Genomic DNA, 27,793 nt, shown 5'->3' on the forward strand with positions numbered 1-27,793 from the left:
TGCTTCAGGCGTACCTAGGGAGGAGATACTTAAAGATTTTCCCAACTTGTTTAATGCAGCTGATTACCTTACTGATGCCGCTGATGACTCTGTTAAGCTAACAGCAAGAACCACTGCACTAGTGAACTCTGCCAGAAGGGGAGTTTGGGTTAAAACTTGGGGAGGCGATAACTCGTCTAAGTCAAAACTCTGCGGCATTCCTTGTGAATACAAATCTCCGCCGATTCATGCTTATAATAGCCTTTGTAATGGTCCACCAGGGCAGGCTGCAGCCACCCTAGTCTGCACTCAAGCACACTGATTTCCCCCCCCCTGCCCCCTGATCGCCCACAGCACCCACTGTTTTGCGACATTTGGTTTCAAGACTACTCCTCACGGTTTAGGGCCCCTAAAATGCCAGGGCAGTATAGGAACCCCACAAATGACCCCATTCTAGAAAGAAGACACCCAAAGATATTCCGTTAGGAGTATGGTGAGTTCATAGAAGATATTATTTTTTGTCACAAATTAGCGGAAAATGACACTTTGTAAAAAAAAAAAAAACAATTAAAATCAATTTCCGCTAACTTGTGACAAAAAAAATCTTCTATGAACTCATCATACTCCTAACGTGCTGCATGTATACAGAAATTTTACTTTTATTTGAAAAATGTCAGCACAGAAAGTTAAAAAAAATCATTTTTTGACAAAATTCATGTCTTTTTTGATGAATATAATAAAAAGTAAAAATCGCAGCAGCAATCAAATAGCACCAAAAGAAAGCTTTATTAGTGACAAGAAAAGGAGCCAAAATTCATTTAGGTGGTAGGTTGTATGAGCCAGCAATAAACCATGAAAGCTGCAGTGGTCTGAATGGGAAAAAAAGGGTCTGGTCCTTTAAAGGGAAACTTAAGTCAAACAAGTAAAAAATGAGTTTTACTCACCTGGGGCTTCCAATAGCCCCCTGCAGCTGTCCGGTGCCCTCGCCGTCTCCCTCCGATCCTCCTGGCCCCGCCGGCAGCCACTTCCTGTTTCGGTGACAGGAGCTGACAGGCTGGGGACGCGAGTGATTCTTCGCGTTCCTGGCCACAATAGCGCCATCTATGCTGCTATAGCATATATCATATACCATATAGCAGCATAGAGGGTGCTAATGTGTCTGGGAACGCAAAGAATCACTTGCGTCCCCAGCCTGTCAGCTCCTGTCACCAAAACAGGAAGTGGCTGCTGGCGGGGCCAGGAGGATCGGAGGGAGATGGCGAGGGCACCGGACAGCTGCAGGGGGCTATTGGAAGCCCTAGGTGAGTAAAACTCATTTTTTTTTTGTTTGACTTAAGTGTCCCTTTAAGGGGGGGGGTAAAGCCTACGGTCCTCAAGTGGTTAAAAGTAAATGGATTCTGTACAGACATTTGTACGCTGTGTATGGGCCTTAAATTGCAAGACTGTTTGCACTGCAAAAGTTGTGAGGGATTGAACGGTTTGATCTCTCGTGTTAAGGCCCATACACACGGCATACAAATGTCTGTACAGACAAGTGTTGAGCGACGGGTCATGCGAATTTTGATCGTCTGTACATGGCAGGAGACAAAGACTGTCTGCAGACACAGCCATGTTTGAGCGATTCAGCTGGTGAATCCCTTGTGACTTTTGTCTCACGAATTGTCGCTTCGTCTGTTGGTGTCCTGATGTGTGTAGGAAAGTCTTCTACAGACAGCAGATGCTACCATAGTACTACTATTATATGTAGTCTGTGGCAGACAGCTTCTGTCATGTCTTCACTCTTTCTGTTGTCACGTGTGTACAACTGTCACGAACTCGAATTGTATCTGCCATAAATATGCTGTTGTCTCTTGTCTGTCTGTCGCTGCCTCACAACTACAAGCAAATGTATGCCGTGTGTATGGGTCTTTAGGACTTGTCTGCAAACAGTCTTTGTCATTTGCTGCGTACACAGGGAATAATTGTTGCACAAACTGCCCTCCGTCGCCTGTCTTGAGACATTTGTATGCCGTGTGTATGGGCCTTATGACAGAAGATTCTTTTGAGGGTAGTGAAATGTCACGGTTGTGGTCAGTAAAGCCTTCGTTTTTTCAGTCTGTAATTTCAGGCCAGTTTTCTGTATTTGCCTGGTGTGATATAGTGCTAGCCAGGCTCTGCACACACTGGTAATTAGTGAGTTGTGGCATGAGGAAGCCAGCTATGGTCTTTACATACCTCTGTGTTGTCTCGTCTGTATTCCCTGTAATACTTGCAGGTTTTATTATATTAAAAGTGTTCTGTTTGTATAGCTGAGCTAATCCTGACTTCCTGCCATTTACTAGCATTTTCCTGTTCAGCAGAGCATATCGAGCTGAGCAGCTCCACATCTTTTTTAGAGAAATAAGGTCAGCAACAGACGGAAAAGCAGTCTTGTTGAAAGCCCTGGAACACATCTGTCTTGTCATTTTACCCTCTGTTCACTGACCCGGTTTACTTATTCTGTCTCAGCACCAGCTCTGATGATGTTTCCAATACTTTATTCTGACGGCAAGTTAAAAGAAATCAAACAGCCAGGTCATCTGCTGCTTGTAATTCAGCAGCTTTGTACTGGTCTGTACACTTGCGATAAGTCACCTGTAGTGGAGGGGTAAGGGTGCCGAGTCAAAAAAAGACTTAATGGGGTAATGCAGGTTCTGATGTTTAGTTGAAGATGTTGCTTGAAGCTGGTAATGGGAGGGGGGCGGGGGGGGGGGGGGGTGTCTACACAGAGCCACCTGGGAGGCACACTGCCAGTTAGGTGATCTGTATGATAGAACCAGGGACTGCATTTATAGGGAACCTGAACGGAGAGGAATACAGAGGCTGCCAATTTTATTTCCTTGTAAACCATGCCAGTTGCCTGACTGTCATGTTGAGCTCTAGGCTTTGTTTTTGAGTCACACACCTGCAACAAGCATTGCACCCATTGGAGTCAAACCAGAGTCAAAGCATCTGATCTGCTTGCTCATTCTGGGCCAGTGACTACAGGTGGCCACTAACTGTCCAATTTGTAGCGAAAAATCGTTCAAGCGATCAGAAAATCTGATCAGATTGGTTATACATAATCTCACTTGATGGGCACAATCTATTACAAACGATTATAAAAATAGTCGTCCGATTGGATTTTCATTAGACCAAAATTTGGATTTTTCTTGTTGGTTGTGATAGGAAGCAAAGATTGTTTCGTTGATGGTGTAGTGAACGATGTTTCTTATCAGAATTTTCTGATTGCTTGAACGATTTTTCACTAGAACTTGGATCGTTAGTGGCCACCTTTATACTGTAGTTAGAGGCAGAGAATCAGCACGGGGGTAACACAACGTTTAGAGCTATTGAATACCACACAGGTAGAGGGTACACAAATATTATAATTCAAGAAAAAGAGAAGAAAAAACCCAACTCAGCCTCTATCGAAGCAGCAGCAAGCTGCGAGCACTTAAGGCGTTTCCCTGATACCCTGTCTCTATTTTCTGGAAAGCCACAGCATTGGATGTTTTTTTTATTGCTCTTGACACTTTACTGATTGATGCACTAACAGCATATATTGATATCTTGTTGCACTGCACTGTTCTTATGTAATACTGTTTTATGAAAAGCTGCAGCCATTTAGAAACCAATATTTTTTGCACTTGTTCACTTTATAGTGGTCCAGCATATATAGGCATGGCCACAGAAGACAGAACTCACTTTTTTTGTGTTTTTTCTACCTGCACATGGCTGCATGGTGATCGCTTCACTCATATATGGACCCCCCCCCCCCCTTTTTTTTTTTTTACATTTTTGGTCCAACCCTCTCTACATGTTTACTCAACAACAATAATGTTGATTCATTTCATGCATTGCCACATTGATTTTTATAAAAGAAATTATTTTCTCTAATTTATGGGGGAGAGCGGAGCGCAGGGGGGACTTAGCGGGGATTCAACTAGCAACAGAGGCTGGGTGGGCACTATAGCCAGACCTAGCCTCTGTGTATAGATTTCTTTGTACGATCCCCACCTCGGGTTCTCTTTAAAAATCAAATTCTTGGTAAATAGAGGAGGTAGTGGTGGACTTACCTCCTCCAAGTAGACACACGACTGTAGTAAAGACAGTCAATATATGTTATTAATGAACTCCAAATATGCAACGCGTTTCACACGTTTGATCCCGCTTCATCAGGCAATAACAACGGAGCAATAGCATATGTGGTCAGTAGAAGAGCCAGGCACCTTTGTAGTCAGTAGAAGAGCCAGAGGTGCCTGGCTCTTCTACTGACCACATATGCTATTGCTCCGTTGTTATTGCCTGATGAAGCGGATCAAACTGGCGAAACGCGTTGCATATTTGGAGTTCATAAATAAAATATATTGACTGACTTTACTACAGTCGTTGTGTGTCTACTTGGAGGAGGTACGTCCACCACTACCTCCTCTATTTACCAAGAATTTGGTTTTTAAGCTCATTTAGCTTCCTTTTATCCTTTTGGCGCCTCTGTTCTCCTGCATACTATCCCAGATTTTCTTTTTTCTTCTAATCAAAATGGTGAGATGATAAAATACTTCCTATTTGCTCTAAAAGATTATAGCTTAATGACCTTTACAGAAAAATATTTATTTGTTGCAGTTGATAGAAATCCTGCAAATAATCAGCAGTGTGCATACTTCCTGCTTTCATGGAAGCAGACATGAGGTTAGCATCCTGTGCTTAGATTAGCTGCGCTGAGGCTGACAAGATTCCTGAGCTGACACAGCTGAGAGATCAAATTACAGCTCTGATTAGTTACAGACTAGGGGGAATTAGGCAAGATAAACTCTCTAAATGCATACAGGATGGATTAATCGGTGTTTTCCTCGAGTCCTGTACATGAGTTCAGGTCCACTTTAAAGGTCCGCTATTGTGTTAAATTGCAAAATGTAAACTTTGTGTCTATGCATACTTGTAATGTTGGGTACACACGTTGCGATTTCCCGCTCGATCAGCGGGATCGATTCGATTATTTCCAACATGCTAGATCGGGTTTCGATAGATACAGCTGTCGATTTTGCCTACTTAACATGCAAAATCGACGGCTGTATCGATCGCAAACCCGATCGAACATGTCGGACATACTCTAATTGATCGAGCGGGAAATCGCAACGTGTGTACCCAACATAAGTTGTACATTTGTCCTATAGTAGAATGGACACTAAATTAGGTTTTTCCTAGGTACCATACTTGTCACTTAAGGCCCATACACACGGGCTACAACTGTTGCTGGAAACACATTACGCGCGCATGTTGCGGCAACAGGTCCTCCATGTGTATGAGGCGCGCGCAAGCAACTGTTGCTAATCAGAGCTGTCTCTAGGCGATTGACTTGTTCAATCCCCGGCAACAGCTGTTGCAGCAACCGTCCCTAGTCTCAAGTCGGTGCGGTCGTGTGTATGCTAGTCTCTAGCAACTCTTGTGAGTCCGACAGTTCATTGAACCTGCGACAGAAGTTGCTGAGCAACAGTTTCCGCTATGTTGCAGACAGGTTGTTGCCGCGTGTATACAATCGTTGCTTGTATACAACTGTCGTTGCTGGAGACTTTCAACTGTTGCTTGTCTCCATGCAACTGCAGACATCCGTGCCTCGTGTATGTAGCTTTACAGTAGGTAGTAAAAATCAGACAGGTGTTAGATTGGCTCATCTCTTCTGGAATTCCTTTATTTTCAGTAGTACCCCCTGGACAGTAGTGGCACAATTCTACTGCCAGAACAGTGTGCATGCAAGGCGACAGGCTTGCCAACATCTTTGTTGGTCCTTTCCATTGAGTGCTTCTGCAAAGCATGAGGGCCGTTTCCACTGGGGCTGTATGTACCCGATTTTTCTCACGCACGATTGAGGATCCAGAATCTCAGACTATTGAAATAAGTAGGCTGCTTCCAAATTAGTTTGTGCACGGCTACAGGGATTCTGATGCAAAATCTGCATGCACGAGAGCCGGCATCTCTCTGAGACGGGCGACCGTCCCTAGTGGAAACCCGCCCTAAAGGAAAGCAAATGCCCTATAAGGAGATGCACTAGTCCAAAAGCTGGCAGATTATTACTACCTACTGTAAGTGACTGCAACATAGGAAAAAAGTCATTTGTAGAAGGGCCCGATTCCACTTGTGCGGTGCGAATTCGTTGCTGGAAACGCGAAAAATGAATTTGCAGGCGGATGCGAAATTTACTGCAAATTCGTGTATGTTAGCGTATGTTAGTAAGTATGCGAAATTAACCATGTCAGTGCCTGTGTGCTTTTACATTGATTTTATGCAAAAATGTAAGCGAAATTCGCATGGAAAATTAGCATAGCGAAAACTCATGCGAATTTCCTGTTACATTGTATACGAATCGCATACCGCCTTGCGGTGTGCGAATTCTGATGGCTCTGCTGTGCAGATTTTTCCTGCACAGAAAAACGCTCTGTTTTCCTGACAAGTGGAAACAGGCTAACTTGTATTGGTTATGCGAATCTGCGTACAGAAAACGCATGCAGATTCCCGATAGTGGAAACGGGCCCTAAAGGCTGGCCATGCATGTTTAGCTATTTAACTGTTGTGGCAAACAGATCATTCTGTCTCTTATATACTGCTCACAGATTTACTGTACTTTTCACCATGGAATCTATTGAATTTGCCATGTTTATTTCTTAAACAAAAGGGTAGGAAATATGGGCAGTCTACGTATACCTCTTGCTTCAGGTTCCCTTTAAGGTGGTCACATATGATTCAATTAAAAAAATTACAATCATTTTTTATGATTGGCACTTTTTTAAAATTTGACCAATGTATATCACACACCTGTTATATTTTTACGGAATTATGAAGTATGGATGAAAACGCTTAAAAAAAAAAAAAAAACATTGCTTACATCTTTAAAACAAGAAATTGACAATCTATCCTACAACATTCAGCCACTTCCAATTGACTTGAGTTGATAAAAATGGAAAATTCAATATGATTTATCATTTGAATTAAAAAAAAAAAAAAAAAATTAAAAAAAAAGTTTGATTCTTCTGTACAACTGTTCATTTTTGATTGAAATTGCCTGAAGATGTAATGTGTGTGTCCCCACCTATGGATATGGCTGATATAGCCAGGCACTGGATGGTCAGCTGTGATTTATCATGTTGTAGGATTTGGGATAAGATGCATCCTGCAGCTGCTGAGATTAATTCTTGCTGGGCTATTTTCTCTGACATTGGAATAGAACATTTCTCGGTCGGGTCAGGTTTACAAGATCTGATGTGGCTTTTTGCGACAGTCTGAGTGGTGTCTCTGGCTGCCTCAGCACTTAAAATTCTCCTAGCAAACAGAGTTCTGGATGGAAGAGTTTTGTGGCATACCTGCAGTGAAGAAGCGTCAGGTTTGATGCCAGGCAGGATGCAGTGTGTGTGTGTGTGTGTGTGTTACACCTGCTGGTCCCTGCAATCTGCTTATCTTCTGGTGTGTGTGTGTGTGTAGTGCACCTGCTGGTCCCATTGCTACTGTCCAACAGGAGGGTGCTACTGATTACCTTCAGACTGCAGTCAAAACTTTCTATGGCTGGATTAGAGGATAGCCTTCCTCTGTGTCTCTGTAAAGTACCGTATTTTTCGGACCATAAGACGCACTTTTTCTTCCCCAAAAGTGGGGGGGAAAAGTACCTGCGTCTTATGGTCCGAATGTAACCATTGAGACCACCCCCAGGCGCCCAAACATACACAGCAGCTGACCCCCTGCATCCACCGCACTAGCTGGTCAATAACCTGGAACGCTGTCAATCAGGGACGCTGCAGTGGCCAGACACGCTAACTTCCGACATCCACCCCTTCCGACGTCCACCGCATCACTTTACGCATCTGCTTCGTTTCTTATCTTCATATATTAGTATCAGATGCCCGCCGTCTAATTACATGGGGACGCAGTCAATCATGGCCGCTGCAGTGGCCAGAGACGCTAACTCCCGACATCCACCGCATCACTTTACGCATCTGCTTCGTCTCTTATCTTCATATATTAGTATCAGATGCCCAGCCCGCCGTCTAATTACATGGGGACGCAGTCAATCATGGCCGCTGCACCGGCCAAACACTCTGACCCCACGCCGTCCATCACACCAGCACTCGCTGTTCCTACTGTGTAATCCATTCAAACTACCGCTGGCCAATCAGGCGGGGGCTGATGGTCTTGAGGGTGGGACAAGGCTCTGCCATACTAGCCAATCACTGCACTCGTTCTGATCAGAGCGAGTGCAGTGATTGGCTAGTATGGCAGAGCCTGGTAACTTTATAAGGGAGGAAGATGGCCTGTACACATTAAGGTTGGCACGTGACTTGGTCCCAGTGTACAATTTTGGCCCACTTTGCATTTGAGAGAACACCCCTGATATAGAATGTAAAAAGAAAAAGCTGAAAGTTCAAATTTTAATGTGACACACAATGAGCCTGTGTTTTACTATGATGAATAAATATGGAAGAGCTATATTTGTAATACATCGACACCACCTCGTGGTGCAGGAAAACTGAAGAGTATCTGGAGCAATTGTTAAGGCCAAACATCTCTGAGGGCCTGTTTTCACTATGTACGGTTACGCAGCATATTTCTGCAACCGAGCCGGACGGAGAAATGCTGCCTATTCCGTCAGGTTGATTCAGGATAGCATGCTTCAGTTTACTGCAACACTCATCCGAATCCCTGTAATCGTGCATGGCACAGCTGCAGGGTTTCAGATGCATACTCGCATCTCTGCAAGTGCCATTTTTTTTCCAAGACGCATGCCGGCTCAGTGCAAACCGACCCTAACCACTGAACTCTGGTTGTTTGGGCATTTGCTCCAATTTCGCTTCCATTTCCTTTGTATCTGATATTACAAGTCAGTTCTAGATTGCTTTCTTTTTTTCCATCTTGTGTCACTATATCATACTCTTAGGTACTTGTATTAGGGCTAGTTTCCACTATCGCGAATCCGCATGCTTCCAACGCATGCGAATTCGCACATGTAATGCAAGTGGATGGGCCTGTTTCCACTGTAGCGTTGTTGAGGTGCAACGCACAAAAGAGCCGCAGAATTCGCCTGCGAGTGGAATGCTCGCGAATCGCATGCAATGTATTTAATAGGGAAATCGCATGCCTTTTCCCTATGCGTTTTTTGCCGCGAATTCGCATAGGTACCAATGTAAATTCACACAGGCAGTGACATGGTTAAAATCGTAAATACCCTCACCTATGCAAATTCACATGCGAATTCCCGGCAAAAAAACGCATGGGGAATCGCATCCGCATGCAATTTCATCAGCGGTGGAATCCAGGCAATTCCGCACCGCAATAGTGGAAACGAGCCCTTAGTAATTTTGTTATTATATGATAGTGTTGGCAGTATGTAATTTTCTGTAGCACACACCCGACTGTCTGCTTAAATCTCCTCTGTCAGCTTTTCAGAGGTGTAATTCCATTCACTCCCAAGTAGTAAATCACTTCACCTCAGTTCTCTCAGGGAAATTCCTGCCATATTGATGCATCCTTCTGAGTTTGGAGCTTCTCCACAATATCAGATTTCACCTGTTACTGTGAGGCCCTCCGTTTTATGCTGTGACGTTGCATAGCTGCCATGTAGACTTCCACTCTACTCCTTTTTTTAAATCAAACTTCTTGCCATTCGTTTAGTAAAATAATTGTAGTGAGTATTTGTTTATTGAAAGCAAACCTGTGAGATTTGCAGAAGTCAAATTCCGATACTTACCTCGGGAGAGGAAAGGCTCTGTTTTCCTTTCCTGTGCCAGGCTGTTCCCTGACAGCTGCCGATGTACCCCCAGGGGTCCGTGGACCCCAGGTTGAGAACCACTGGGATAGGGCACCTTTTATTTTCTCGTTTGTTTTTGAAGCAACACTGCTTAGAATGCACATACCGGTTTATTGTTTAACTCTTCATGAAGGGGTCAAGCATGGCACTGGTTCATGCAGATTGTTTTACATTGGACTGGGTGTGCTAGAATTTCACACAATCCTCAGAGCCAAATTTAGAGTGGCCTCATGGGATAGTTTGCATCATAGACACTTTGTTGAGTGCTAGTTGCAAGCTGTTTCTCTTAATTAATTGGTATGATGCAGCTTAACATTGACAATGGCTCTTTCAGCTATCACTGCTTCCATGATGCTCACCTAGGTCTGGAACCCACTAAACACTTTTCTAAGCGATTTGTGATTTGAAATGCTCTTGCTAGCTATTGTAATACAGTGATGTGATCCCACTTGAGCCAGGCGATTTTTAACCACTTGCCAACTGCCCACTACCTATGGGCGTCAGCAAAGTGGCACCCCCAGGACCGCGTAACCCCAGGTCGGCGGCACCTGGGCGATTAAATAGCCGGGGATCTCGTGCATAGATGCGCGCGCATCCGCCGGCATTAGGTTCCGCCGACCCGCGACATCAACCCGCCAGCCAATTAGCAGCGCCGGCGGGTTGTGAACCCCCGATCTGCTGCATGGAATACGTATAATACACTTTGTAATGTATACAAAGTGTATTATACAGGCTGGGACCACAAGGGGAGGTTGCAGCGGTGCATATAGACACACACTGATCCGGCCCCCTGATCGCCCACAGCACCCCTCAGACCCCCCCTGATCACCCCCTCAGACCACTGTTTGCACCCAATCACCCCCCCTAATCACCCATCAATCTGTCAACGCTATAATTTATATTCGGTCCTAAACTGCCCCCTGGGGGCTCCTGATCAACCCCCCCCCACACACACACACACACACACACACACTCTCAGATGCTCCCCCCCCTGTGTACTGTATACATCTATTCTCCTCTGTAATCATCCACTGATCACCTGTCAATCACCACCTGTGACTGCCACCCATCAGATCAGACCCTAACCTGCCCCTTGCGGACACCTGATCACCCGCCCCACACCCTCAGATCGCCCGCACACCTGCCCTCGGATCACCTCCCAAGTGCATTGTTTACATCTATTCTCCCCTCTAATCACACCCTGATCACCTATCAATCACCCCCCTGTCACCACCTGCCACTGCTACCCATCAGATCAGACCCTAATCTGCCCATTGTGGGCACCCAAACACTCGCTCACACCCTCAAACCCCCACTGATCACCTCCTCAGTGCATTGCTTGCATCTATTCCCCCCTCTAATCACACCCTGAGACACCAATCAATCACCTCCTGTCGCCAGCTGGCAGCCCCTAGCACACCTACCCATCAGATCAGTCCCTAATTTGCCCCGTGTGGACTCCTGATCACTCGGCCAATCCCTCAGATCCCCCTCAGACCCCCTTCCGATCAACTCCCCAGTGCATTGATTGCAACTATTCTCCCCTCTAATCACCCCCTGAGAACAACCATCAGTCACCTCCTGTCACCCCCTAGAACTCCTACCCATCAGATCAGGCCCTAATCTGCCCCGTGCAGGCTTCTGATCACCCGGCTAAACCCTCACCCGCCCCACCGCAGTGACAGGTTTTTGTTTTGTCTTTTTCTGCTCACTGCTGGTCTCTACGACTTAATTGTGGCTGAGACCAACCGTTATGCCACACAATACGCAACTGCCAATCCAAGAAGCTACCATGCCCAGCCTTTTCGGTGGAAGCCACTCCCGAGTTTCTGAACATAACATTTTTTGGGGCCTTCTCCTTAACATGGGTATACTCAAAAATAATGTATTGTGGTCTTATTGGTCTACGCACCTAATACATCAGTCTTATGAGCACCTTTAGGCTTTACAGGGGTGCTTACAATTTAGCACCCCCAAAATGCCAGGACAGTAAACACACCCCACAAATGACCCCATTTTGTAAAGTAGACACCCCAAAGTATTCAGAGAGGAGCATGGTGAGTCCATGGCAGATTTCATTTTTTTTTTTTTTTTGGTCACAAGTTACAGAAATGGAAACCTTCTTGGTAAAATTGGTTATTGATTGGACATTCATAATTGTGTACCTGGCTTTAGTGGTGGCTGCTGCTCTCAAGTAGGACTAGCCCTGCTTAGAAGAACTCACGGAGAAGCATGTGATCAATTTGATCAGGTGATAGATTTTCAAAGCTCTGATTTGCTGTGATGACTTTCTGGTGACACTTGATTATGACCAACAAATCAGAGCCTTACAAATCTGCTTCTCCATAGGTTCTCCTAGGCAGAGCCTTCCCTACTCTCAAGTGCTTTGAGTCCAACAGGAGAATTTTTTTGTGCCAATACAATTAATGTTATGAAATGATTAATAGCATTTCTTTATTTTCTCTACCCTTACAGACTACACACCGCCAGAAGCATTTGAAGATACAGCATCGCAGCCTGACAAAGGATCTGCTGAACCTGTCCTCAGTCGCCCAGTCCTGCTCACCTAGAAGCTTGATCTATTTAGCGAACGGTGCTCATGTTGCTCAGAGATGTGACAGAAGGTTTATGTCTACATTGCTGTAGTTGATTTTGGATCTTCTCTGCCGTTATGGCATTGTTCCTGTAACTGCATTTTCTCAGCTTGAATCTCACTTTGGACTTTTTATTTTTTGTTGTCGTCGGTATTCTCCTTGTATTGTCACTCTCGTGTGTTAATGAGGCCACCAAGTGGCTGTAGAAAACTGTTGGCTGCTTGGACTTGCCGCGTCTTCCCCTTTGGACGTCCCTGACTCCTCTGTTGCAGACTGGATGGATCCTTTTCTATGACCCAAACACTTCAAATTACTGCCACAAGAACACACCGATGTGTTTAATGAGGTGAACGTGGGACACTGAGATTTTTTTTTTTTTTTTTTAACTTAGTTTTTCTTTATTGTTTAGTTGATGGAATCTTGCCTCATGTGAGCTCTACACACCTCAAGATTTAATTTTTTTCTTTTATATTTTTGGTTTTATTTTATTTTTTATTTTTTTTGATGTGTGTGGAAGAAAAAGAAAAAACAAAATGAGTCTTTAAAGTGTCAAGTTTGAATTCTTGGGCAAACTGGCATGTAGAGACAGGGTAGTTACCCTGCCAGTATTCTTGAGGGGCTACGCTTTCCCCCTCCTGCCCAGTCATATCGAGAGTCTCCTCCTCATCTGTCCTACAAAACTGGAAGGAGGAGCCCTGCTTGCTCAGACTGAGGGTAAGTAATTCCAATGCATCCATTACCTGTTTAAAGTGGATCCGAGATAAACTTTTACTCATTGCATAATTGTGGCCCTTATGCTGGGAATACACGGTTCGTTTTTGCCTTCGTTTAAACCTTCGTTTCGATTGTGCCTTTTGTCCTTTTCGATCCCGAAATAATCAGTCATACGGTTAATATCACCACCCACGGTTTCGTTTTTTTTTCCGATTCTGATGGTTTCGTTTTTCCAATGATCGAAGGCTGCAAAGAAACGAAACGAAAATCCCTTTTTACAGGGACGGACTAGCATAAACGAATATATAATCGATCTGAACAGCCATCAAGCCTACCAATGGCTCGATTAGATGGATAAAGAGAGATAATATCAAACATGTTCGATCACTAGTCGTTCGTTTTTGGGGTCTATTAATCGAAACTATAATGAGATTATGACTATTTTCACATACGTTTTCAACACTCGATTCGTTTACCGAACGAATCGAAGGTTTAAACGAAGGCAAAAACGAACCGTGTATTCCCAGCATTAGGGCTCGTTCACACTGCACTCGTTTCCAGCCGCGTTTTGGGAACGTATGCAGGAGGCCGACACGCACGATATCAGACAGTGCGTAGAGTGCACTGTCTGATGTTCACACTGCATGCGTTCCGGACTAGTGCGGTTCGGGAATGCATGCTGCACGCATTTTTTTCTAAAAACGCACAGCTGTCCCATTCACTTTCAGTGAATGGGATCAGCCACGCAACGCATACAAACGGGGATGGCGTGCGTTCGTACGCGTTGCGTTCTGAACTCACGGCCGTCCGCGTTTGTAATGTGAACGGGGCCTAGTTTATAGGGCATTCCTCAAGCCAAATCCTTGAGTCCCATGCAGCAAGTGCTCATGGGAGCTCAGACTGAGGAGGAGGAGGTTTTTCCCAGATATTTCGGAGGCAGGGGGCGGAGAGTGGAGGTGAGAGAAGTGGAGTTTTCACAGGCTGGGGGTGGATATGCAGAGCAGCTTGCTTGTGTAATCATGACAAGCAGAATATGGCTGCTCTCATTGTATCACAGGTATAAATAATCATATACTGTTGTAGCTAGATTTGCTGTGTAAACTATCTAAACTTTCGATAAGATGTATAGACAAGCTACTTGTAAAAGTTAGTTTTTCATCTCGGCTCCACTTTAAATGATGAAATGACAAAATTAAAGTACTGCTATTAGGGATGCTCTTCCGAGTAGCTGCCTACTTGTAGCTACTCAGAATCAAAAAGTTAATTACAGCAGCTGTGGGGGTGGGTGGGGTAGGGTTAACTTACCCATGCTGCTGTCTGTTCCAAAGCTCTCCAATTGCGTTGCAAGTCGCGTTCCACGCTTCCTCCTTCAATCCGGTAGGAGGAAACATGGTAGTGACATGGAACGCAACGTGATTGGAGGGCTTTGGAACAGACTGTAGCGTGGGTAAGTTGACCCTTCCTCACCTGCCCCCACAGCTGCTGTAATTAACTTTTCGATTCCGATTAGCTACGAGGAGGTAGCTATTCTGAAGAGCATCCCTAACTGCTGTCTTAAAGGGGAGGTTCAGGGATGCTGTGAAAAAAATAAAAATCCAAATCCACTTACCTGGGGCTTCCTCCAGCCCGTGGCAGGCAGGAGGTGCCCTCGTCGCGGCTCCGCAGGCTCCCGGTCTCCTCCGGTGGCGCGCCCGACCTGGCCAGAACTACTGAGCCTGCACAGAACAGCCCAGAGGACGTCCGATGACGTCAGCGCGCACCAGTGAGCCGCACATTGGAGCGCAGAAGAGCCCGACCTGGCAGCCGGCCTGGCCAGGTCGGGCGCGCCACCGGAGGAGACCGGGAGCCTGCGGAGCCGCGACGAGGGCACCATCTGCCTGCCACGGGCTGGAGGAAGCCCCAGGTAAGTGGATTTGGATTTTTGTTTTTTTCACAGCGTCCCTGAACCTTCCCTTTAAGCCAGATAGCCATTGATCATGAACTTCCAGTTATATTCCAGATTCAAAATAAGCTAAAACTGGCTTACTGGTTTATTTGCCTAGTGCTGTGGTTTAATCATCCATTTTCAGCTTCAGGGTCTTAAAGAGAACCTGAGACAAAATGTACATAAGGATTTATACTTACGTGGGACTCCCTCCAGCCCCTGTAGGCCGTGGGCTCCCTCGACATCTGTCCGCTCCCCTCTGTTCTCCAGCTGTTCTTAGTTGTGTTCCTGTGGCAGGGAGTGTTTTGTGCCTGTGTAGTTACAAGCCTTAACTGCTCAGACAAAGAATTCTCCCAGCCACAGGAGCGCAACCAGGTGGCTAGACTGCTACCACGGCTTACAGCTGTAGAAAAGAGGAGTGGACAAGACACAAAGGGAGTCCGCGACCTACAAGGGGGCTGGAGGAAACTCCAGATAAGTATACAGTGCATCTGGAAAGTTATTCACAGCACATCACTTTTTCCACATTTTATGTTACAGCTTCATTCAAAAATGGATCAAATTAATTTTTTTCTTCAGAATGTTATACATAATACCCCATAATGACAGTGTTAAAAAACAATTTTTCTTGAGATTTTGGCAAATGTATTAAATAACAAAATTGAAAAAGCACATGTACATTAGTATGGCCTTTGCCATGAAGCTCAAATTGAGTCACAAATCTGGGTAAGATAAGAGAAATGTTAAACATGTTCTGCTGCTGTGAAGGTCCCAATGAGCAAAGTGGCCTCTATCATTTTTATGTGGAAGAAGTTCAAAACCACCAGGACTCTACCTAGAGCTGTCTGGCCATCCAAACTGAGCGATTGGGGGGAGAAAGGCCATAGGGAGGTGACCAAAGACCCCGATGGTCGCTTTGTCAGAGCTCCAGATGTTTTCTGTGGAGAGAGGAGAACTTTCCAGAAGCATCTCTGCAGCAATCCACTAATCGGGTCTGTATGGTAAAGTGGCCAGACGGAAGCTACTCCTTATTAAAAGGCACATGGCATCCCGTCTACAGTTTGTCAGACACCTGAAGCACTCTGACCATGAGAAAAAAAAATTCTGGCCTGATGAGTGTGAATCTCTGTCTTTCTGGTCTGGTGGTGTGAATGCCAGGCATCAAGTTTGGTGGAAACCAGGTACCGCTCATCACCGGGACATTACCAACCTTACATCGAAACTTGAGGGTGGGAGCATCATGCTTTGGGGATGTTTTTCAATGGCGGTAACTGGGAGACTAGTCAGGATAAAGGGAAAGATGACTGCAGCAATGTACAGAGACATCCTGGATGAAATCCTGCTCCAGAGAACTATTGAACAAACTCAGACTGAATTCAGCTTTTAGCAGGACAACGACCCTAAGCACACAGCCAAGTCAAAGGCGAGGCTTCAAGACAATTCTGTGAATGTCCTTGAGTTAGAGGCCTGCGTGGGTCCAATTTTTCAGACTTTAGCCGCAACCCGCTTTCTGGTGAATTTGAGACCCGCAGCTCGCTACCTGCTACCCGACCAGCAACCCACTTTTCCCATTTTCTTTTATAGTGCACATTTAAAGTAACATTGGGGAGCTGTAACGTAAATAAAACCTATTTTTATACACAAACCAAAGCCAAAGAAGTGTTTTTTTAAAGATTTTTTTTTTTACTCTTATGTAAATCAATAAAAAATGAGAAGTAACAGTCCTGCTCAAACAACGCAGAGCACCCATATCCCTGCCCCTGTCTGCTTTAGGCTGCTCCCCATCTACACTACATCTAGTGGAAGTGTACAACAAGGCTTTTAAGCAGGGAGAACAAATATACTGTATATACACACCTACTCAGGTCTTGCCATTCTTAAAGTTAATTGGAGCATATTTATCACAACCAAAAAGAAGCTCACACATTAATTTTCAGCTCCTTTTGTGCCTTGGCACTGTAGAAAGGGCTTAGGGTAGCTCAGTCTGGGCAGGAGGAGGAGGTTACTAGCCATTGATTTCAGAAGCAAAGAGGAGGAGGAGAGGCGACTGAATTTACACACAGGCAAGCTGATAGCATCTCCAGCCCTCAGCCTGTGACAATGTGACACAGAACATGGCTGCCCTCGTATCACAGGAATAAATAATCATAAACTTTTGAAGCTGTTTGCATCTAGATATGCTGTGTAAACTATTTCTACTTTAGATAAGATATCTAGGCAAGTTACTTGTTATAGTTAGTTTTTCATCTCTGATCCGCTTTAAGATCTATACTGGTAACACGACTCCGATTAAGCTATTGTGGTATCGCAGCATATTATTTATTGGATGGTGTGTGCATTGGCTGGCATGATGATCAGCTGTGGAGATGAGGTTGATGTGGCAGTGTGGAACCTGATATACTGATATTTGTAGAATTAGGTCTCATCTCCTGTAAAGCTGCTTGTGTGTCTGTCAGTAGTAAAGCTGTACCATTCAAAAGGTTTGGAAATGAATGCTGTGATCCAAAGACCTTCTCGTATTAAAGGGAACCCAAGGCGAGAAGGATATGGAGGCTGACCTATTTATTTCCTTTTATACAATACCAGTTATCTGGCAGCCCGGCTGATCTATTTGGCTGCAGTAGTGTCTGAATTAAACCAGAAATCAGCATGCAGCTAATCTTGTCAGATCTGACAATAGTGTCAGAAACACCTGATCTGCAGCATGCTTGTTCAGGGTCAATGGCTAAAAGTATTGGGCAGAGGATCAGCTGGATAGCCAGATAACTGGTATTGCTTAACCATTTGCTGACCGCCCGCAGCCGAGGGCTGGGCCCAAACGACCGCAATACGCCTATCGGCGGCGGCGGGCGTGGTTATGCGGCGATCGCGTCATTTGTGACGTGATCAGCTGCTGGCGACAGGCTCCGCCCCCTTGCGCAGTAACCCACCGGTCGTTCGGAAGCGCCAGCGGGTTGCTAGCTACCGGATCGCCGCAATACACATGTATAATATGCTTTGTAATGTATACAAAGTGTATTATACAGGCTGCCTCCTGCCCTGGTGGTCCCAGTGATTGAGGGACCACCAGGGCAGGCTGAAGCCACGCAGGTAAGCACCCAAGCACACTGATCTGCCTACCCCTCAGAACCCTGTTTACACCCAATCACCCCCCCTAATCACCCATCAATCACTCCCTGTCACTATCTGTCAGCACTATTTTTTTTATTTGGTCATAAACTGCCCCCTGGGGGCTCCTGATCACCCCCCACACTCTCAGATCCTCCCCAGACCCCCCCCCCCCCCCCGACCTGTACTGTATACATCTATCCTCTCCTGTAATCACCTGTCACTGCCACCTATCAGATCAGATGCTAACCTGACTCTTACGGGCATCTGTTCACCCATACCATCAGATCGCCCGCAGACCCATGCTCAGATCACCTCCAAAGTGCATTGTTTACATCAGTTCTGCCATCTAATCACCCACTGATCACCCATCAATCACCCCCTGTCACTGCTACCCATCAGATTAGACCCTAATCTGCCCCTTGGGCACCCGATCACCTGCCCACACCCTCAGAACGCCCTCAGATCCCAGCCCTGATCACCTCGCCAGGGCATTGCTTGCATCTATCCCCCCCCCCTCTAATCACACCTTGAGACACCCATCAATCACCTCCTGTCACCCCCTAGCACACCTACCCATCAGATCAGTCCCTAATTTGCCCCGTGTGGGCTCCTGATCACTCGGCCAAATCCTCAGATCCCCCTCAGACCCCCTTCCGATTACCTCCCCAGTTCATTGATTGCATCTATTTTCCCCTCTAACCACCCCCTGAGACACCCATCAATCACCTCCTGTCACCCCCCTAGCACTCCTATCCATCAGATCAGGCCCAATACAACCTGTCATCTTAGAGGCTACCCTGCTTATGACCGGTTCCTCAAAATTTGCCCCCTCATAGACCACCTGTCATCAAAATTTGCAGATGCTTAGTTCATAGAAGTTCATAGAAGATTAAATTTTTTTGTCAAGTTAGCGGGAATTAATTTTTATTGTATTTTTTCACAAAAAAATCAATTTCCGCTAACTTGTGACAAAAAATAAAATCTTCTATGAACTCACCATACACCTAACAGAATACCTTGGGGTGTCTTCTTTCTAAAATGGGGTCACTTGTGGGGTTCCTATACTGCCCTGGCATTTTAGGGGCCCTAAACCGTGAGGAGTAGTCTAGAAACCAAATGTCTCAAAATGACCTGTGAATAGAACGTTGGGCCCCTTAGCGCACCTAGTAAGTGACAAAAAAGTGTCACATGTGGTATCGCCGTACTCAAGAGAAGTAGTATAATGTGTTTTGGGGTGTATTTTTACACATACCCATGCTGGGTGGGAGAAATCTCTCTGTAAATGACAGTTTTGATTTTTTTTTTTTCTTACACACAATTGTCCATTTACAGAGAGATTTCTCCCACCCAGCATGGGTATGTGTAAAAATACACCCCAAAACACATTATACTACTTATCCTGAGTACAGCGATACCACATGTGTGGCACTTTTTTGCACCCTAACTGCGCTAAGGGGCCCAAAGTCCAATGAGTACCTTTAGGATTTAGGGCCTCACGGTTTAGGGCCCCTAAAATGCCAGGACAGTATAAGAACCCCACAAATGGCCCAATTTTAGAAAGAAGACACCCCAAGGTATTCCGTTAGATTTTTATTTTTTTGTCACAAGTTTGTGAAAAAAGACAATAAAAATCTATTTCTGCTAACTTGTGACAAAAAATAAAATCTTCTATGAACTCACTATACTCCTAACGGAATACCTTGGGGTGTCTTCTTTCTAAAATGGGGTCATTTGTGGAGTTCTTATACTGTCCTGGCATTTTAGGGGCCCTAAACCGTGAGGAGTAGTCTTGAAACCAAATGTTTCAAAATGACCTGTGAAATCCTAAAGGTGCTCATTGGACTTTGGGCCCCTAAGCGCAGTTAGGGTGCAAAAAAGTGCCACACATGTGGTATTGCCGTACTCAGGAGAAGTAGTATAATGTGTTTTGGGGTGTATTTTTACACATACCCATGCTGGGTGGGAGAAATCTCTCTGTAAATGGACAATTGTGTGAAAAAAAAAAATCAAAACATTCTCATTTACAGAGATATTTCTCCCACCCAGCATGGGTATGTTTAAAAAATACACCCCAAAACACATACTACTTCTCCTGAGTACGGCAATACCACGTGTGGCACTTTTTTGCAGCCTAACTGCGCTAAGGGGCCCAAAGTCCAATGTGCACCTTTAGGCTTTACAGGGGTGCTTACAATTTAGCACCCCCCAAAATGCCAGGACAACACACCCCACAAATGACCCCATTTTGGAAAGTAGACACTTCAAGGTATTCAGTGAGGGGCATGGTGAGTCCGTGGCAGATTTAATTTTTTTTTTTTGTCACAAGTTAGCAGAAATGGAAACTGTTTTTTTTTTGTTTTTTTTGTTTTTTTGTCTGTGTCATTTTCCGCTAACTTGTGACAAAAAATAAAATCTTCTATGAACTCACCATGCCTCTCAGTGAATACTTTGGGATGTCGTCTTTCCAAAATGGGGTTATTTGGGGGGTATTTATATTATCCTGGAATTTTAGCACCTCATGAAACCTGACAGGCACTCAGAAAAGTCAGAGATGCTTTAAAATAGGAAAATTCACTTTTGGCACCATAGTTTGTAAACGCTATAACTTTTACCCAAACCAATAAATATACACTGAATGTTTTGTTTTTTTATCAGACATGTAGCACAATAAATTTGGACAAAAATGTATACAGAAATTTTACTTTGACAAATTTTATCAAAAAAAGTTTAAAAAAATCATTTTTTTGACAAAATTCATGTCTTTTTTTGATGAATATAATAAAAACTAAAACTCGCAGCAGCAATCAAATAGCACCAAAAGAAAGCTGTATTAGTGACAAGAAAAGGAGGTAAAATTCATTTAGATAGTAGGTTGTATGACCGAGCAATAAACCGTGAAAGCTGCAGTGGTCTGAATGGAGAAAAAGCCTCTGGTCCTTAAGGGGTGAAAAGACTGTGGTCCTTAAGTGGTTAAATGGAAATAAACATGGCAGCCTTCATATACCTTGTAACTCTGGTACAGTTAGTTTTAGATTAGTTGGTGTAGTGAAGATGATGTGGGGGGAAGGTGTGTACAAACAGGTAGGGGAGCCAAAAAAAGGGTCTAAAGTAGTGGTAATCTGAAAACAGAACACAATTTTAAAAACCCTATATTTATAAAAGGGCTAACAGGTTTGGCTTTGTTTGTTTGCTTTGTGGCAGTTCAGCCGATCAGCATTCATAAATCTGTTGATCTGCAGAAATAATGCTATTTTTCTTCTTCAGTACACCACAGATACAACTGACAAAAAAAAAACCAAAAACTAAAAACACTGTGGCAATCTGTGAAAACCAGAATTTGTGCCATTCTCAAAACTTTTGGCCTTGACCATGTATAAAATTAATTTTGTGTAGCCATCTGTATTTCACTCTGTGGTGTCTGCCTTCTTGCTGAACAATATTTGAGGCCAGATGAACTGCAGTTTATCCATAGATGTGAACATTAGTAGTGTCTGCTACACAATATCCCTGTAAATCTACATTGATGCTACCAGATGAGATGCTAAATGAAACCAAGCCCTATGCTAGAGGCCTTCAGCATCCAGCGTAATATTACTGAATGAAGTTGTCTCTATCTGGTGAACTTACAGAAGTTTGTTTCTTTTTCAGCAGCTCCTGCCTTGGCCATGAGGGTTAATGCCTCCATTCACTGCTAGATCTACAACCTAAATGGCGCAGCATGACTTTGTTCCTGCTTGGCTTAGCTTCTCCACTCCTCAGTCCTCCAAGGTAACTATACTGACATCTGGCCAACTTCTGCATAACTACTAGTGGGGAGGAGGTATCACTAATCCAAACTGTGGATCTTCTTTGGGGTCAGAGAGGGTAATGTAGCGATCATCTGTAATGTAGAAAGTAGTATTGCTGTCTTTCATTTAATGTTTAGCTTCTGCTTATATTTTTTCTTTTATTTCCTTACCTGGAACAAGTAGGCAGATCAGGTGGTCTTTTCTTACCTGAAGACTTGTTCCAGATTTGTGATGCTATCAATCTTGTAATCTAACATAGCCGGTTTCCAGGTGTTTTCAAGCCAGCTGTCGGTCAACCAAAGGTCCACAGTGAACGCCACAGTTGCAGAGGAAAAACTGCCTTGGCCAGTCCACATGTACCAGTTGCCACAATCTGGACTTTGCATTCAGCGGTTTTGCTATTCTGCTCTTATAATATATTTTATCGTATTTCTTTCAGCTGTGTGTTGGCTTTACTCCAGATATCGTTCTGATTATCTGTAAACCGTGCATGTGAAATGAGACACAAGTGTTGCTGTGTTTAACTGTAGCCTAGACTCTGATTGTAGGTCTCAGCCTGTCTCCTTTTTGATCTAGTCCTCTGCAGGCGTTGTTGAGAAACATGGCGAGCATCTTCCCAGGGGGGAGGGTCGTTTGGGGGTGAGTCGCAGAAGACATAACTCTTCTGATGGATTCTTCAACAACGGACCCCTCCGCACTACCAGTGGTAAGTAACAGTGTGGAGATTGCCACACATGATGTTTTATGAACAGTTTCTGGTAGCAGCCATACAGAGGTCTCATATCCCCAATTGTTCATCTTAAAATAGAAAAGGGTTGTCTGTAAACTCGTGGCCTAATTTTAACCTACCTGGCATTCAATTTTTGCTGATTTACTGTGCAAAAAGTTATATGGTTAAGGTATTGCACTCTTAGTATGGAAGCTAAGTTTATACATCAATCCTTTCCAAACACCCCCTCAGGAAACCACTCACTGGATGTTCAGGTCTCAAAGTACCATTCAGCGCATTCGGGGGTGTATGCCCCCCCCTCCCCCCCCCCCCCCCCCCCCCGTCGCCTCCTCCTTCTGGGATAAGCCAGGTGGTGGAATACTGTAGATGTCGGCCTCTTATGCGTCCTCTCAGGGCACAGTGTTTCGCTAACCTTTTCTCGCGACTGTGACGCTTATCCAATCATTGTGTTTAAGGCTTCACTGGACCGCAATACAGAGAGCGAGTGCTGTTTTATATTTATATTATATATATTATTGTGCAAATGTTCAATTCATTTCCATGGAACTTTTGCCTGTAACTTGCCAAAATGTGTTAAGCAAGGGTGTAGTATACATTTTAAGCATAATAAAAGCTTCAAACACAATCATGTAAAAAAAAAAAAAAAAAAAAAAAAATCAGTTTGAAAAGTGAATCAGTTCTCCGATGCCAGTGTCAGACAATGAAAGGAGGAAAGGTAGCCTCATCCAGTGCAGCTCTCTCAGCGGTGGTTTTGACAAGTGACTGTATCAGAAAAAGGAGAGAGAAGAGAGCGCCTCTATGGTACAATACCTTTAATTCAGTTTGCAAATTTCAAAAGAAATGCACGTACAAGATCGCATAAATTTGCAAGCGTATCTCACGTGCCCAATGTTCCACTCATTGGACGTCGACCATGGCCAGCAGGGGACATCAGCAAGGGTCCGTGGTAGGTCTGGACTCCGTGTGCCTGGTAATAACGACTAGCCAGTGTGTCAAAACGCGTCACAGCTGCAGTCTTATATTAAACGCATGCAATACATTTTAAATGCAGATGTCCAGTCAAAACATTTGAATATTTATTAATAAGTGTAACACCAGTAATTTTTATGCTTATAATTTCTCCTCTTGTCCTCAGGGGAGACATGGCACCAGCCGTCTCTTCTCCGCCATGATTCTGTGGACTCTGGGGTCTCTAAAGGCAACAACCACCAATCCTCCCAGCCAGGGTGGCATGGAGGCCCCCGGGAAAGGACTGATGGTGCTGCGCAGAGAGCAGGTAATGGCAGCAGCGGGACTGGCGGCTCCAGCCATCGCCACCGAAACGGCAGCGCCCTCTCTCGCAAGAGTGCTTCCATGCAGGACAAGCAGTCGGCCGAGGCCCGAGAGGAAAAGAACGCGGACAAGAAAAAGCTGCAGTTTGAAGAAGAGGATTTTGTAAGTAGAGGACGTTACTTTGAGTTTTTGCTAAGGAAAGAAGAAAAAGTACAAGAATAATTGCCAAATGGATTTTTCTACACTCTTTCCTCCCTCTGTATTTTATGTGGGCTTGTACACACAATGCAAGATTCACTGGCAATTGATTTAATCATCTATTGATCTGGAATTAATTCTTCTGCTGGCTTGTGTGGTTTTGGATACAGTTGTTGCTGTGTGGATGCAGATGTTTGGCCCACACTGTGCTGACGAGACTGGCTCCCCACCTTGATTTGGCCCTGTTCCCTTGTGCCCTGAGCTACCGCATCCTCTGTGCACCAAAGGGGACCTGTGTGGAACAAAAGAATAGACTCCATATCATTCACTAGTGTGAGATGGTCTGGATATCCCATCTGATTTTGGGAAAGTGATCAGAAAAATCAGTCACCTGAAATACTACTCTCAAATTGCCCTTGTGTGTACAAGCCAGTTAGGTCTTACCTGCCTTGGAGGTTTGTTAGTCTTTTTTGTTTAATTTCTCTATCTTTTCAAGCTTTAGTTCAGAGTGAGAAGTATTAAATAGTCCGTCGTCATGTCAGTGTTTTGGTGCTAGCAACATTATTATTTAGTGTTTATATAGCACTGACCTCTTCCGCAGCGCTTCAGAGTATATATAGTCTTGTTACTAACTCAGAGGAGCTCACAGTCTAATCCCTACCATAGTCTTGTTCATAGTGGTCTATGACCAATTTTTGGTAGGAAGTGCTGCAAGGGCGGCAGTGCTATCCACTATGCCACCATGAAACAGATGTTTCTCATCTCAGACAAAAATGGCCATTTTAAAGCCGTTATGTGAATCTCATACAGTCGTTACTATGGAGATGTAAGCTTCTTGCTTATGGGAGTTCAGCCATATCGCCTATGTTTGTAAAATGAAATATAACTCTGCTTTTACTGGTATTACTGCCAGCGGGTTCACTAAAACAGCATTTCTATACAGTATTCTCATTGCATGTTTGTCACGATTTTATCAGTAGGGCATCTCCCTAGAATGGAATACGTTCAGTACGGCATATATACTTATGAATCATAAGATTATAACAAATGTCCAGTTGTGACTTTCTTTTTCCATGTTTGTAAAGAACAAAAAAAGCCAAAATTAGTCATTACAGTGAGTTAAGAATTGCATTGCCTGTGTAACAGTACATGTTATTTGAAGTCAATGCTCCTGAATTTCACTGTTGCATTTTTCCTGCAGCCATCGTTGAATCCTGAGACTGGGAAACAAATTCCCCAGAACAAGCAGACCGGGACCCCTACAGGAGTCTGGGGTATGTAGAACAAATGCCAGTGATATTCTGAATGTTAACTATAGGTTGTTGCACCACTAATGTACAGAATTACACTGATGTCCAGGAATAGGAATGCTCTGTTACCAGCAAGGAGGGAATGAGAATTGGCTCTTTCTTACTGTCCTAATGCAGATGATATACAGGATAGTGATGTTAGCTACAAGTACTTAGCTACTCGTAATCAAAATTAAATTTGATAGTGCTGCCGAATTGGGGGTTGGGGAGCGGGTGGTGGTTTAACTTGCCTATGGCGCTACCTATAGCCAGTGCGATCTATGCAACGCCATTACTTCCTCTCTCCGAGTTTGGAGGAAGTAATGGAATTACGTGGACCGCAAGTGGAACGCATCGGCTATAGGTGGCAGCATGGGTAAGTTAACAGGCAGCGCCAGTGCCACAGGCCGTGCTATCCAATTTAATTTTCGATTATGAGTAGCTATGTACTCGTAGCTACTTGTAGCTATCATCACTAATTTGGGATGATTTTGTGAGATAAATTTCAAGTGAGCCGGTGTTTTAATTCAAAATTCAAGTTATTTGCTTAAAACCTAGATTTTATAATCCCTTCTATGTAATTTTGAGGCTATAATTTAAACAGCCACTGTGCCACTGACAGCAACTGTCTAGTTACCTTCTTCTCACTGCACAGCATTGCTCTGATCTCTTCCTTCTGGCTACAAGGGGCTTCCCACTGCACAGCATTGCTCTGATCTCTTCTTTCTGGCTACGAGGGGCTGTTGAGTATGGCTGCACCTTGACCTGCCTTCTCTCACCAGTTGTATAGTACCAGAGGAGGCAGTTGTATCAGCTGTGATTGGACAGTGGGTGTGAGGAAGTTTTAGGGCTGATGTTTGGGAGCAGTGAGAGCTGATGGGGAAGGGTAGAGAATGAGGAGCTGGGGAATGCAGAGCACAGCTGAAGGGAACTTTACAGTTTAACAATTCTGTTGTTTTCCAGAAAACCCTCCTAGCGCCAAGCAGCCGCACAAGATGCTGGTCATCAAGAAAATCTCAAAGGAGGATCCGTCTGCTTTCTCCGCTGCTTTTGCTTCACCTGTTTCTCACCTCTCTAATGGAACCAACAAAAGTAACCCCTCTGGGCCCATCATCTACAAAAACCTGGTCCCTAAGCCTGCAACCTCTTCCTCTAAGGTACACTCTGCAATGTTCATGTCTGACTTTTAGTGTAATTGCCGAGGGAGTTAAAGGGAACCTTATGTGACATGAGATAACGTGTATGTACAGTGTATAGCACACAAATGTATATGCTGTGATGCTTTTCCTCTCCCTGAAAGAGTTAATATTCAGCTATGCAACTGACAGTTTTTTTCCAGTCAGGACCCAGTCAGACTATAGTTTCCCTCACTGATAAGGAATTAAAGCTATAAAATAATTTTCTCTCAGAAGCCCAGTTCTCTGCCAGGTGAGGATTGCTAAAATAAAAAAGGTCAATAGTTCATATATTTGAGCACTCTGAGACACAGAGACACACTGTTTCACTGAGCTGAGACAAAACAATAAATCTGCATAATAATTCAGGTTGGAGTGAGCTCCGAGATGTCTCCCAGTGCATTACTGCTGAAATAAACATAACATAAAACTGTGGGATTTCCAAAAGTCTTTTTTAGAAATGGGAGAAAAACTACAACGGGCAGCACGGTGGCGTAGAGGTTAGCGCTCTTGCCTTGCAAGCGCTGGGTCCCCGGTTCGAATCCCAGCCAGGTCAACATCTGCTAGGAGTATGTATGTTCTCCCCGTGTCTGCATAGGGTTTCTTCCGGGTACTCCAATTTCCTCCCACATCCCCAAAAACATACATAGGTTAATTGGCTTCCCCCAAAATTGGCCCTAGACTACGATACACACTACACTAGACATATGACTATGGGAGGGATTAGATTGTGAGCCCCTCTGAGGGACAGTTAGTGACAAGACAATATACTCTGTACAGCGCTGTGGAAGATGTTGGCGCTATATAAATACTAAATAATAATAATACAATTGTTTATCTCATCCTTTTTTTCACTTTAGGTACCTGGGACTGTATGTAAGATGAACCAATTTCCAAAGATTCAAGCATAGATTTAATTAGCACTACCTGTTCACTCATCATTGTGCCAATGCCAGAAATTCATCAACTCTGACCAGCTTCCCTGTCCCTGCTGAAGAGTAGCACACCCCCCCCCCCCCCACCCCTCCCCGAGCATGATGCTGCCACCACCATATTTGACAGTGGGGATGGTGTGTTCAGATAAATGTGCAGTGTTAGTTTTCCACCACACATAGCATTTTTAAATAAACTCTATCTGAAGTAGACTGTAGCTGAACAGTAATATCAGCTATTTCATTTTATAAGTTATGACAGAAAGGTGCTGTGAAGTTAAAGTATTGAATGGGACT

The 27,793-nt window shown here is 44.3% G+C and overlaps 2 protein-coding genes across 4 annotated transcripts in view; one reads left to right on the forward strand and one right to left on the reverse strand.

Annotated features, from left to right (window-relative positions):
* Positions 1 to 27,793, reverse strand: part of TMEM69 (transmembrane protein 69) — a 152,003-nt gene that overhangs the window by 65,368 nt on the left and 58,842 nt on the right. The gene's annotated exons all lie outside the window — the stretch shown is intronic.
* GPBP1L1 (GC-rich promoter binding protein 1 like 1) overlaps positions 1 to 27,793 on the forward strand; it is a 91,982-nt gene that overhangs the window by 33,240 nt on the left and 30,949 nt on the right. The window contains exons 2-7 of one of the 3 annotated variants that reach the window (XM_068239491.1): positions 12,245 to 13,077; positions 21,764 to 21,880; positions 22,477 to 22,606; positions 23,766 to 24,064; positions 25,302 to 25,374; positions 26,353 to 26,546. In XM_068239491.1, the coding sequence (XP_068095592.1) occupies positions 21,821 to 21,880; positions 22,477 to 22,606; positions 23,766 to 24,064; positions 25,302 to 25,374; positions 26,353 to 26,546 (756 nt within the window). In that variant the 5' untranslated portion in view covers positions 12,245 to 13,077; positions 21,764 to 21,820. Of the gene's footprint in view, positions 1 to 12,244; positions 13,078 to 21,760; positions 21,881 to 22,476; positions 22,607 to 23,765; positions 24,065 to 25,301; positions 25,375 to 26,352; positions 26,547 to 27,793 lie in introns of all 3 variants that reach the window. The other 2 variants (XM_068239492.1, XM_068239490.1) reach the window with 2 other exon arrangements.

This window comes from Hyperolius riggenbachi, chromosome 6 (assembly GCF_040937935.1).
Source record: "Hyperolius riggenbachi isolate aHypRig1 chromosome 6, aHypRig1.pri, whole genome shotgun sequence".
NCBI lineage: Eukaryota > Metazoa > Chordata > Amphibia > Anura > Hyperoliidae > Hyperolius > Hyperolius riggenbachi.